Genomic DNA, 12,880 nt, shown 5'->3' with positions numbered 1-12,880 from the left:
GAGCTAGTGGTAACAATTTTTGCAAGCATCATTGAGAGGAAATCCTTGAGCAAGAATGCTCATAAACATTGCAGTCAATCACACACTTTTGCAGAGTCTTGGTCTCTTAATACAATTTCTCATCTACTTTGTAGCAATAGCAGCTCTTGCCTTTTCCTCTCCAAGTCTGTCCAGTAGTCTTGAAATAAACTCAGAAAATGCTGGTTTTTGTTTCCTGAAACTTAGATCCTACAGTCATATTCTATGTATGAATTGCCTGCACATATAGATCTGTGTGAGAAATTGAATAATCTTGGCCTATTTTTGGGAGATCCAAACTATATTTTCTTAACTTTCTGTAGTTACCTGCTCAGGTTTAGGAATTATATCAACTAGGACAATATAAGCATTGATGATCTCAGGGGTTTTTACTCCTTTATGTTTCTACCTCTAGAACAGAAGTGTGGAGGCATTGACTGTTGTTACTCTTTGTCTTGATTTCAATAAATCAGGCACAATAGGCCTGCTCAATAAATGGCAGAAAACTTTCAAAGGCCAAGAATTAGTTAAAAAAGTGGAGTTTTGTCATTTTGGTATGAAGCTGATGGTCGTCGCCAAGAGGTGTTTTGTGAGATTCTGGAGATTGAGGGCAGTGCATTATTAGGTTAGCAAATTTGATTTTTGTCTTGTGGGGTGTTACATTTAGTTCCTTTTGTCCTACATTCATGCCTGTAGCTTGTTATCAGTGTGAGTATTTCTGTCTGTAATAGACTGCATTTTATAATTTTCCATGTGAGAACCAGTGTGGGTAACTCACTTTCTGTCATACGGAGAAAAGAGGAAATACATCAAATTCCCTGTCAGTTTGACTTGGAAGAATTTATATTCCAAATCCTAATATGGCAAGCAGTTTACTCAGAAAATGGACAAGGCTGTATGGGCCAACTATCAGAGAGAGCAGAGGGAGAACTTTCTAGAGGATTTTGCTGTTGGGTAGCTATTGGGTATTCTCTGTCCAGCTGTATCCACTCCATGGATAGACTGCGAAGACAAAAAGACTGGAAAAAAATAAAAATAAAAAGGTGATGGGAGGAGTCTGACTACTTTTTCAGCGACAAAAAGAAAAGTTTTGACTCCTGCAACAAGCCAAGCAAAGCCCTGATTTAATCATCTTCACTGTCTTGGTGCAGCGCTGCAGGGTTAGGAGCAGGCAGAGGAGATGGGGAACTCTTTGTTCTCTCCGTGTCTTATGAAGGATGGGTTGGGCTTTCAGGGTTCACTTAGGTGGCAGATAGAAATCAGGCAGACACCTCACATTTTGGTGCACAGCTTCCCATCACGCACACACTGCAGAGAAAGTTTATGGGTAACAGCATTTAAAGTGTAGTTTTTCAAAAGAGAGTTAATCTTATTTTAGTTTCAATAAGAAAAAATATAAATTAAGCAACTAAACCCAGACTACACGCTAGTGTGAGGTGTGGGAAACCTTTTATGTGCCTTATTGATTGCCTTTAAGTTGCAGTAATCCCTAGTGTGCTATCTCCAGTTTTGCTGTCATGTCCTATGGCCTTTCACAAGAGTGTTGTAGGACAGCTTGTGCAGTATAGGTCTGTATGGCAAGGGGAGAGATTCATTGCCACAGTTTAGGTTTCAATTCCTCTCCTCAGCACTAAATCTGTACATTCACCTTTTCCTAATGAGATACTCAACTGCTTATGTAAATTCTGCTTATGTAAATTCTACCTCAGTCTTTGATTTCTGCTTTATAGAAAATTAAAATTTTAGCTGTTGAATGAATTCCTACGGCACAGAGTTTCCATGCTGAAAGGAATGTTCACTATACCAGGTTATCTCTCACTGCTGTCTTTCAGCTTCTCACTTCTCAGTATTCAAAGGTCAAACAAAAGCCAAGTGATAAATAAAAGCCAAAGAAGGTAAAGTGAGCTGTGTGGTGAAGAATTTGTGTCGTCACTCCTCCATGCGATAAGCTGGCTGGTGGAAGAGCAGCAGCTCATCCCCTTCAGCACCCATGGCAACAATTTGAGCAGCAGTAAACTTTATTGACAGCACACCAAGCCCCCAGCATGCAGCACCTGTCAGGTTTATTTCCATACCAAAGGGTGGGAAGGTAAATCAGGGAGAAGGGGAACATCACTTTTTATCTTTGTGACAATATCTGCATAAAGCCTTTGGAATATGCTCTGGTCTCCATGCACCAAGCCCATGGCTTGCCAACAGTGTTTGTATTCAGTATTTCACATGTGAAAATCAGTCAGCATGTTAAAAATAACTGTTGAGTTTATGCTGTGAAAAAGTGGCTTGTAATTTGAGCAAAATAGTGTTATTTCTATGCAGACCAGTGAGAAGAATTTAAGAGCCTATGGAAAGAAGTGTGTGACAGTCAGAGCATGAACAAAGGGTTTTCCTTATTAGGTTTGCTATCAAAAATAGGCTCTCAGACTAGTAGATGAATAAAATTATGTAGATAAGATAGTACAACTGTACAAGTTGTATTTTATAGACCTACATGAAGTGTAAACTTCATTACTTTCAACTTGTTGGTTTTCCCTTTTATTGTCTATATGGAATGGGTTCTGCCAAAGCCAGTGTGATAGTGGGCATAAGGAAGCAGCAGAAATACTGTTCTCAGATTATTCACCCAAACTTTAATTATTCTCAAACAGTTTTCTCCTTTAGTGAGATGAATTGGGCCTTTTAAGATTTATAGGGGAAGTATCCAACAGTTGCTCTAATAAATGCAATGTTATGGCAAAGGTCTATTCAGGTAAAAAAAAGCTGGAGCACCTTTTGAGCCCGCAGAGAGGATCCGTGAGTGTGTTATAGTCCTCATTCATTTTCCTGTGACAAATGCAGTCATCTTTCTCCTCAGTCTCTCTAGGTAGTCTGGCATGTAAGAGTGAGCTAGATTTAATGTCCCTGAATGAGTGGTTACATTTCTGGCCCCTGCTGCATATGCTGAGGAACTGTTAGAATTAAACAGAGGTGACTTCTGAAAGGCACTAATGATTTATTGCTTTGCACGGTTTAGACTTTGCTGTGGGAATAATAATCTCATTATTGTAATTATCTTTGCACTGCTTCCTACAGTTTCTTGCCACTATGTACACTGTGTACTTAATTGGATACATATTTCTGTCTCTGATGCAGAAAAGTGAGGATTTTTTGGGTTTTCTCCTCCGTCTCTCCTTAGTTCACATGCTATATCCTTTGCCTGATGTGTTTTGTGTTCTTTCTACTCCCAAAGACTGCTGTGGTTTGCAGGAACAAGTGCCAAAATCATCTTGGGTATCTTAGCAGTAGCTGCTGTATCAAAAGCCATGGCCTTCTGCATTCTGACACTGTGAAGAACTCCTGCACCCATTTATCAGGAGCAATGTGATATGAAGAAAATAGTTTCCTTCTGTTGTATTCAATTGTCTTGAGCTGTAACAATGTTGCACAAATATTTGGACTTGGCCTCAGAGGCACTTTTCTGCTGCCTCTCCTTCTTTAAAAAAAGCAGGGCAAGGATCATACTGCAGCCTGCAGATGATGCTGCCACTAAAAGGCCTATGAAATGTTGAAAGCTGAAAATCAGTGTTATGTTTTAGGCTTATGTGTGTTGAAATTACTTGTTATTAATCTAAGACTGATCAAGAAAACATTGACTTAATAATCTTTAATGTTATTATTTATTATTAGCAACATAATTTTTTTTTTCTAAAACCTTACAGTAGTTCAGAATCTGAGATGGAGGAGGAAGATGAAGAAGAAGATGATGAACAGCAACCCCCTTCAGACCTGGGTGGTGTGCCATGGAAGGAGGCCGTGCGTATCCACGCCCTCCTGAAGGGAAAGAGTGAAGAAGAGATTGAGGCTGAGCAAAATCATGAGATTGAGTACAAATATGATGAGGATGAGGAGGAATACGAAGAGGAAGAAGATGAGGAGTCAAGTGAAGGTTAGCTTGGTTCATCCTTTCTTTCTGCCAGCCAGCAGGGAAAAATGAGTTGAGTATTTGCCATGCAGAATAAGAAAGATTTGCCTTGGAAAACTTTACTTCTTCTTTTGCTTCTTTATTGCTCTGATTTTTGAGGGAGTTACTGTCAAGAAAAGCTCAAGGTGGTTCATTCTGGTTACTGAAGGACTTTGCCCACAGGACAGTTTAGAGTACTAGTACTCACACAATATGCTTCCCATACCCCATGCCAGCATGTCAGTTCACAGCCTTGTGCTGCTGTATTGGCTTACGGTTGGTTTTTAGAATTATTTGGAATTAGATTTGAATGTGCCCTTTGTTCTCTGACAGCAGGAACTGGAAGCATTGTGGTTGCAGTGTTTTCAGTTTTAGAGTGCCTCACCAACGGGCAGTGCCCTTTCACTGTCAGCAGGGCATTCCTCAAGGAGGTGCTTCTAGCTCTCCCAGGTTAAAAGATGGGCTTGGGAAATAAGGGAGTTCAGGTAGTTCCCATTTTAGCTTTGAAAGATTTCTGTGGAAAACCTTAGGGAAAGACTCCTTCCCCTGTGTTTGTCTCAGTCATCAAAATGCAAAGTTTGTGCTCAGAATAGACATGTTTCCAGTGTTTCACCACCATGCCAAATTTCTCACTGCTCTTGTCTTTGTCTTTATACTCACATTTCCTTTTTGAGGAGACTTGTAGACTCCAAAGAGCTTTTTCGTAAAGGTCTTTGGCTGCCTACTGCCAGCAGAGGTCCGGTGTTCTGAGTCTTAGTGGCAGTGTCGTTGATGAGCTCAGCAGGCTCCTTGGCTTCTTTCTCAACCTAGGAGCTGAATGTCCATGAGTGAAGTCTGTGGAAATCAAAACTTCTTTATGAGTATGGCAACATGCATGTTGTGTGTTCAGCCTGCTGAGCAGTGGTGTTCTTGGGCGGATGTTGTTTCATTCGAGCAGTTTTCCTGCCAGGCACTTGGAACACAGCGGGAGTACGGGGAGCTGCAGCATTTCCAGGCAGTCTCTCTTTCTGATCCTGTCCTCTCTCTTTCTCTCTTTCCCTCTCTCCATGGCTTGTGTGTGTACTCGTGTGCCTGGTGCTAAATGTGGATGTGTGCTTCCCTCTGCTGTAGAGGGGGAGTATAACCCTTGGGAGAGAGAGCTGCAGCAAGGCCTCTGGCTCCAACGTCTCTCAGATGAAGAGGACTCGGGTACACATAAAGGTACCCGTACGCTGTCTCCACTTCCAGGGGAAGGTATTAAAGAGCAGGTCCCACATGAAGAGTTTCTGTGGTTTATTTCATTGTGTTACCAGCTCCCTCAAAACTGATTCAGTAGCCCTTGTTCATCTCCTGCTTCAAGTGCCATAAATCAGATCCGTCGTTGCCACTGGTTTTAGGAAGGTGATAAAGCTACCAAGTACCTCAGGATTTCTAGAAAACCTGGACAATTTGCTGCTGTAATTTGCATGCACAGTGACTTCCAGGTAATAAGGAGTATCAGATTCTTCTATACATGCACACTACTGGCACCTGGGCATTATCTCAGACACATGGGACACATCAGAAGTATTGCCTTTAGACTGCTTGTGTCAGCAAAGTTGCTTTTTTTGTCGTCCTCTGTGTGTGTGTCTGTCTGTGGGGAGAGTCTGGAAGGAAACTAATCAAGCTACAGCAATCCCTCAAGATTCTTCAAACAGTTACATAATGGTCATAAAATTAATCAGACATTCAAATCTAACTGGTTGTGTCATTTTCCATGATGCATTCTCTTGCAGTTTATTTTTGGGTTTTTGTAGCACATGGTCCCAATAGCTTGTTAACCCCTTATTCCCTCAATGTGGTTCATTAGAGCCAGAATATATAAGAGGAAAATCCAAGTGCCTTCCTGCATGTAAGGGGGCATATTCAGTTGTCAAGCTGCATATTTTACAGCTGATGGTTGTAATAACCACAGTAGCTTAGCTTCCAACTTTCTTTTTTTTTCCCCTGAGGAAATAAAAATGGAAGAAGCATTATAACTTTTTTGCCACCTAACTTTTCTGTGATAAAAATGAGAAGCATTAGTAAGGTGGCTGAAGGGCATACCTGAAGAAGTTCCCCCTGTTGCAGTTGCCAGGGTGCTTCAGACCTGACTCTCAAGGAGTTGGTTTGCAGGTGGCTCCTTACTCCAATAAAGTGAAAACATTGAGCCAATAAAGGGAAAATGTTGTGCCTGCCCACAGCTTATAAAGTGCTGGTGCTGCAGAGGAAATGGAGGAAAGCTACCATTCCAAATCTAAGTGCAATTAATGTTCAGCTTCCTGCAAAGCTTATTAGGCAGCCCTGAGGAAAGGCTGTGCCACGTGTTGTTTGAAATTCTCAAGCACTTATTAGACATTAAAGAAGTGTTAGGTTTGCCTCTAGGCCAAGCAGCAGCCCTTCATGTCTGGCTGTGCTGCTCATTATTTACGGGAAAAGGTCAGAGGGACAGCACAGGCTCAAGCCTCTGTGGAAAAACTGAAGGTGTGTGGGTTACAGTGGTCTAAATCCCAGAACAATCCGCTTGAAAACCTGCAGATCATGTGGGACCTGCTCTTTCCAAGCCTTGCTGAGTGACTCTGTACTTCTCAGCCCCTGCTGGCAAACCTAAACCTTTTAACACAGACCTTTGTGTGGCGATGCAAGTGCTAACTCTACTCATCCTGGGGGCTGCATGCAAGCGCTTTGGGACGGAGCGAGGACAGCCCAGGTTCCTGTCCCTGCAGGATGGCCAGCACCTCTGGTAACCCTTGTGGTCATGTAATTGATACAAAAACACTCTGGTGAGGCAACAGAGACATAAAGCTGTGGAAACCTTGGCTACATTGTGAATCCTGCTCTGCATTTGGGTTTGTGCCTCTGAGCCCCTTTCCCTTTAATGACCATCTGCTGATTCTGTCCTTCCTGCAGTTCCTTCTGCCTGTTTCTTCTGCGGTTTTAATGCCAAATCTCACACGTGGTCATTCCTGAAATGGAAATCCCAAACACTTTGTCATGTCTGGGAAAAACATGGCTGGGAGAGAGGAACTTGTTAAAATGAGACAGCAGGAAATAATGAGTGCAAGCTCTAAATGCTGCTAATGTGTCTTGTTTCCTTCAAACGTTAGAGCACCATGTGAAAATCTAACTGCTTTTGAGGTTCTAAACTCCTGCAACAGTGCTTTGCCCTACTCAGTGGTAATCCAGTTGTTGTGAAAATTGGCTTCCATCTTTATAAAGTAAGTGGGCATTTTCCTTTCAGGCTGAGATGTTTGCTTTTTTAAGACTACTCCTGCAGACAGTGTACAGCTGAACACCTGTCCCCTGCAGAACCAGGTTTTTTTTGTTATGGATATTGAAGCCTGAGTTCCAGAACCAGAGCAGACAAGCAATGGAGACAGGGTCTATAAATTTAATACCTCAGAGTAAGTGCTCCCAGGGCAGGTGTTCTGCAGAAGTTAAACAAGCTCATCAATTGCTTAGGGTGCCCATTCTTCTCTTTGACATTCCATAAGTAGCTGAGCTTTGTGTAGGCAGGTAATTGAAGAGTAATGCAATTTCTCTTAAACAGAATAATTTGCGTGACAGGAATTCCCTTCTGGGGAGCTGTCAAGTCACAACCAAAATGCTGTTATCCTTCAGGAAAAAAAAAAAATCTCCCTTTGAATAAGTCAGTACAAAAGAGCCAGGAGTAAACAAAGCGGTTTTAGGTGCTAAAATTAGCATGTGCCCATGTGTGCATACGCACATACACACGTGAAACTCTCAGATCCATCATATTATTCAATTCACAGTGTGTGTACCCAGAAAGAAGTGCCTAGCCCAATAGTAGGAAATGGAAAAACCTTTTGTCTTGATGCATCAATCAGGTGGAGATTGTTCCTCACCTTTAACAGCAGGACATCTTTGGCAATAATCATAATGAATAGGCTGAAGGAGCTGGGAATTTCTGCTAAATTGGTATTTACCTGCCACATTCTGTTGGACACCCAGAGAACTTCTTTCATTTCAGCAAAGCTTCTTGCAATAGACATGATGTCTGATGATGCTTTAATGGCATCCCTCTGCCCTTGGAATGGCGTTACCCAGCTTGGATGGGAGGCGTGAGGAGCTCTGTTGGTGGATGCGTGCGCACACGGTGCTGAGCTTTTTCTGTCTGTCTTGCCAACTGACCTTAGCCAATAATATTTTCTTTTCTTATTTCCTTTCCTATGATGTGCTACCTTTCCTTTCCACTGTTCTCCCATCTTTTCCTCCCTGCCCCTTCATACACCCTGCCTACAACCTGTTATGCCATGCCCTCCTCCTGCTAGCTGGAAACCTTAGGCTGCAGCAGATTGTAAATCCGGTTGATCCTCTGGAGATCCTGGCAGATGTGCACTGGACACACATCCGTGAGAAAGAGGAGGAGGAAAAAATGGTCTCAGCCTCAAAGTCCTCCACCTCCAGAGGTAATCTCCCCCAAGCCCCATACCATCAGTTCTTGGATCCCAGTTGCAGCTGTTTAACTCTGTTGCTTCTGCGCCCTTCAAGACCAGTGACTTCAGCAGGGGCAGCAGTGATTGAAAGGAATTGCCTTCAAATTGCACTGAAATTACACTTGGTTAAACATTTTGCTTTTCAGGTCAGTGTCTGTTTAAAACTGCTGCTTTCTCAGCTCTGTGAGTCTTCTGACCTATTTGTCTGCCTGCTTTGACTCTGTAGCATTTTTCCTCACCACACACAATTTGGTAGTGCTGGCAGTCAGCCCTCTGTAACTGACTAGGGATGCTAATAGTAGTAGTCTCATGCTTTTTTTGTGGCAGGGAAAACTACACTTTTTAGGGAAAGCTGAGGGGCTGTGTTGTGTAGTTACCAGAGCAAAGATTGAACAGGGTCAGCTTCTGTATCGAGCATGTTTCTCTGCTGCTTCTTTTCCAAGTATTAGTAACTGCATCTGGTATTAGCAGGGAGTCAAGGGAGTTGCAAATGGTGGGTTTGACTTCCTGTGTTTAAGATTTGACAGTGTATCTACCTCTAATGTGCAAGTTGTCAGTTACTCAAAGGAAAACTTTAGAGGGGGGGAAAATGCCAATAGCCTAGATCTCATGCGAGCACCTTCCAGCAGTCCCTGCTGACCTTGTTCTAGGCTATGTTCAACATGTCTTAAGGTAAGTATGTCATAAGTGCCTTATCTGTGGGCGTAAATCAAAGTTCACCATGCAGGTGATGAGCAGTGGTCTTCTCTCAGTCTGCAACCATGATGACACAATTGTAGAGGGAGTATATCTGCTGTGAGAAGGGGTGTCTTTCACAGAAAAAATGAAATTAAGTTAAAAATACAGAGCTCTACCTCATGATACTTGATTTTCTTCTATTCCAGATAATTCTCTTTTCCTTACAGTTTTGGATGTTTGGTATTGGGGCTTTTTTAATCCTGGTCTACCTTGGTACACAATTCCAGATCAGTTTGGCTGTACTTACATTTGCAGTTTGTAGAATGCACTGGGATTTCCTGGTGTGAAATCAGCTCCCTACAAATAAGAGATGGGTATTTTATTCCCACTGCAGCCACTAAAATAGGCTGTGTCCAGCTCTCCGTAACTTTCAGTATTGCTAGAGTGGTTGATTAATGTTTAAAAAGCACTAAGTAAAAATTGTTAACAATGTTTCTTAAGTTTACAACCATTAAGGTTACTTGTGCTTCTGCGTGGGAGGTCTGTGTCACTCTAGTTTCCAGATTTTTATTTTAATTTGTATTTTATTCTCATAATCTGTAGGTCATGAGTTCAATCCTTACTTTTCTATGGGGTACTATTACAGCTGCCAGCAACAGGTGATTCTTTCCAAAATCAATTTCGTGATCTTTCAGAATTCCTTTGGGACGGGAGTCAGTATTTCCTTTCTGTTCCCTGAAGCTGGGCCAACCTAGGACAATCTTGATGTATGAACAGCTGCTTCTATTGCTCTGTCATATGGCAGAGGTGTGTGCAGGTGTTATCAGCAGTTTGGGTATGTCAAAGGCCGTTGCCAATATGTGCTTGTGGCAATGCTGTACATTTTCAACCTGAGTTCAAGAGACAGATTGTTCCTGGCTGAGGAGCTGTATTCCGTGATCCGAGGTGTTTGGGGAGCCCATTGGCAGCAGCAGTGATAAGGTTTGATGTGACAGCCTGGGACAGTGTCACAGTTCCCAGAAATCCCTCTCATTCTGCTTTGGGAGCTCTTCTTCCTCTGCTGGGCAGTGCAGGTTCTGGGACACGTGGGACCCCTCTGTCATTGCTCAGCTCTTCCTTTTCTCAGTTTTCCTCCTCTGCAGAGTTCCGAGGAGAGCACGGTAGCAGCTGCCTGCCGGTCTGAGGCAGTGTTCTTCTCACTGTGCCATGCAGGAATATTTCCTCTAACGTTACAGATCCCAAAGGAACATTAGGCCCCTGCCATTTGTGTGTTATCTCGATTTAATTCTCAAGCCTGGAATCGGGTGATTGAAATTTCATAGGTTTTATTCCTGTATTTGCTACTGAAAAATTTCCCTCTGTCACTCTTCTGTTTTAGACGCTGACTGCTGGTCTAATTTTGACTTCTTACAATTTATTGTTTTTTAAATTCAGCATCCGACCTTCCCTCCGTACGCCATGAGGCGGTACAGGCGTGGCTGGAGACGGTCCCTGGAGGTAGTTTGGTGATGTTCTATGTCTTCCAACGCACAATAACCCTGCCCCTCTCTTCTCCATGCCTTCAGCAGCTGAGCTGGTCCTTTAACCCTGGAACTTACGGCCCTGTCGCTACTGCATGAGTGGAGGTGGAGGGGGGACGGGGAGTGTGCATGTCCGCCTTGCTCAGACAGCCCCTTCTCGCATGAGCTCCACACCCACCGTAACCCTCGGCAGGCAGGCCAAGGACAGCTTCTCCTGGGGGCAGCAGTGCAGGAGGGATCCAGCTGAGCACTTCCATTTGCTCAGTCGACTGAAGATGGGGCCAGCTTTTCTTCCCCCAACCCTTAGACTAAAAGAACATGGGGCTTCCTTGCAGTTGAAGGGTTAAGTGACAGAGAGTGCTTAAAGCAATTGCACTTCTCTGTAGCAGCTGCAAACCATAGTTACGTGGTGAAGAAAACAGCAAAGAAGAATAAGTCCAAGCTAAGATCTTTAGGAATACTGGTGGTTGTTGCATCTCTTCTGACCTGATGTTCACATTATTCAGGAAAGCCTCAGGAATGCTGAAGGGTGGTAGAGCTCAGCTGATTTTTTTTGCGTGGTCCTCTAAGCTCTATCACAAACCGATGAGCCTGAAGATTCTGGGATGATAGTGAGGGAGTACATTGTGTAAAGCTGTGAAGGTGTCTGAATTAGGGGAGCAGTCTGTGCTAGGTAGTTGATCTACAGCTGAGTTGCTTTGGCACATCAGAATAGCCAGCTTGCCTTTAAAACTTCGCTTCTGCTGCTGCTTTGGCAAGCCAGCAGTGTTTACAAGGTGTCTGCACACGATGCAGGCTGCTCACAGCTGCCAGCTAATATGAACCAAGTGCTGATCCCAGTTTCTGGCTGCCGTAGTGTGTAACTTCTGAGTTATTGTGTGACAGCTTTTGGCCTCTTGCTCCTCATCCTAACTGCATATGTGTATATGCACAGTATATGTATCATATAACCAGCCACCTGCAAGCTTCCCTCAGGATGGGATCCACCCTTGCACCAAGTTGTTACTTTTTGATGCATCTGTAATCTTCCATTGAGTTTTTTTGTACCAACCTGTTTGAAACCTGATTTTCTCCTCTCTCTCCAACATAATCCGTGTATGTCACATCCATTCATGGTTTCTGAATCTGAAACCCACACATACATACTGGATTCAGATATTCTTAACATTGGTTATGTTTTTTTGCAAATTTGGATTAAGATTACTCACATTTGCTGTTGCCATAAAGCCATTCCATGACATTATCATTTCCAAAATAACATAAGCTATTGCATACCTAAGCGATGATCAGACTGGGACATGGTTTGATTTTGTTCAGTAGATTTATAAATGCTCCTGTGGGCACTCCAGCCTTTGCCACATGATTCAGTTTTCCTGTGCTTGACATAGGTAAGGGTCTGGATTTGATAATCCTCTGATATAAAGGAATAGACCTGTACATTATCACACATGAGTGGAACTGCATTCCACAGTAGCTGACAGAAAATAAACTAATCCATGCTCACTACAGAGCATGGAAAAAGGGAAATCCTCAGGTTGAAGGAAGAAGACAAACCACCTGCTGAAGGCTGTTTTTTGAAATAAGCAAAGACCTGTAGAAAAGGAGAGGCTGCAAGACCTCAGTTTTAGGGAGGGTTAGTTTGTTTTCAAGACTGTCTTAATTAGCAGTGCAATGATGTAAATAGTTCCAAGAGCCACATCATCACTAGTAAATAAAAAGGATCATTAACTGGAAGTGCTCACTTTTTAAAAAATATTTAAATTATATTTAATGGAAATGTTTAACCAAAAAAAAAAAAAAAGGCAGCAAATCATCCATTGCACAGGTTTTGTTTTTTTTTAAGTATCATTTAATAATGAGATTTATATTCCACACTTTGGTCTTGTCTCTCCTCCTGTAATTAAATGCTGTCAAAAGCAGTAGTGTCAGATGTCATAGTTTTTAGAGTTACAAATTCAAGAATCTCTTCTTTATTTTGACCTAGTAAATCAAATTGTGGTCTCTAAATGGGAAAAAAAGTTTTGAATATGTAATTTGAATTACTTAAAAGTGTCTCAATTAATGATCTGTAACAGAAAAAAGATTTTATATATGTTATTTTAATTACTTTAAATTATCTCAATTTGTGCACTAGTCACTTGTAGAGCATATGCATTTTCTTAGACCTTATTACCAAAGACTGCTGTAGCTGCACAGAGTTAAACAGTTTCCAAGTGTAATAATGGTAAATCCCATACCCAGACTCTGTCTTTGACTCACACCCTCAAAGCCAC

At 42.4% G+C, this 12,880-nt stretch overlaps 1 protein-coding gene across 30 annotated transcripts in view; it reads left to right on the top strand.

Moving 5' to 3' along the window:
• MICAL3 (microtubule associated monooxygenase, calponin and LIM domain containing 3) overlaps positions 1–12,880 on the top strand; it is a 175,955-nt gene that overhangs the window by 128,813 nt on the left and 34,262 nt on the right. For 18 of the 30 annotated variants that reach the window (XM_038154671.1, XM_038154665.1, XM_038154658.1 and 15 more), the window contains 4 exons: positions 3,714–3,940; positions 5,066–5,188; positions 8,245–8,382; positions 10,522–10,584. In XM_038154671.1, coding sequence (XP_038010599.1) covers positions 3,714–3,940; positions 5,066–5,188; positions 8,245–8,382; positions 10,522–10,584 — 551 coding nt within the window. The remainder of the gene's footprint in view (positions 1–3,713; positions 3,941–5,065; positions 5,189–8,244; positions 8,383–10,521; positions 10,585–12,880) is intronic. The other 12 variants (XM_038154666.1, XM_038154661.1, XM_038154674.1 and 9 more) reach the window with 6 other exon arrangements.

This window comes from Motacilla alba, chromosome 1A, assembly GCF_015832195.1.
Source record: "Motacilla alba alba isolate MOTALB_02 chromosome 1A, Motacilla_alba_V1.0_pri, whole genome shotgun sequence".
Taxonomy (NCBI): Eukaryota; Metazoa; Chordata; class Aves; order Passeriformes; family Motacillidae; genus Motacilla; species Motacilla alba.
The sequence above is the reverse complement of the archived record's forward strand: the minus strand, read 5'-3'. Positions and strand labels throughout refer to the sequence as shown.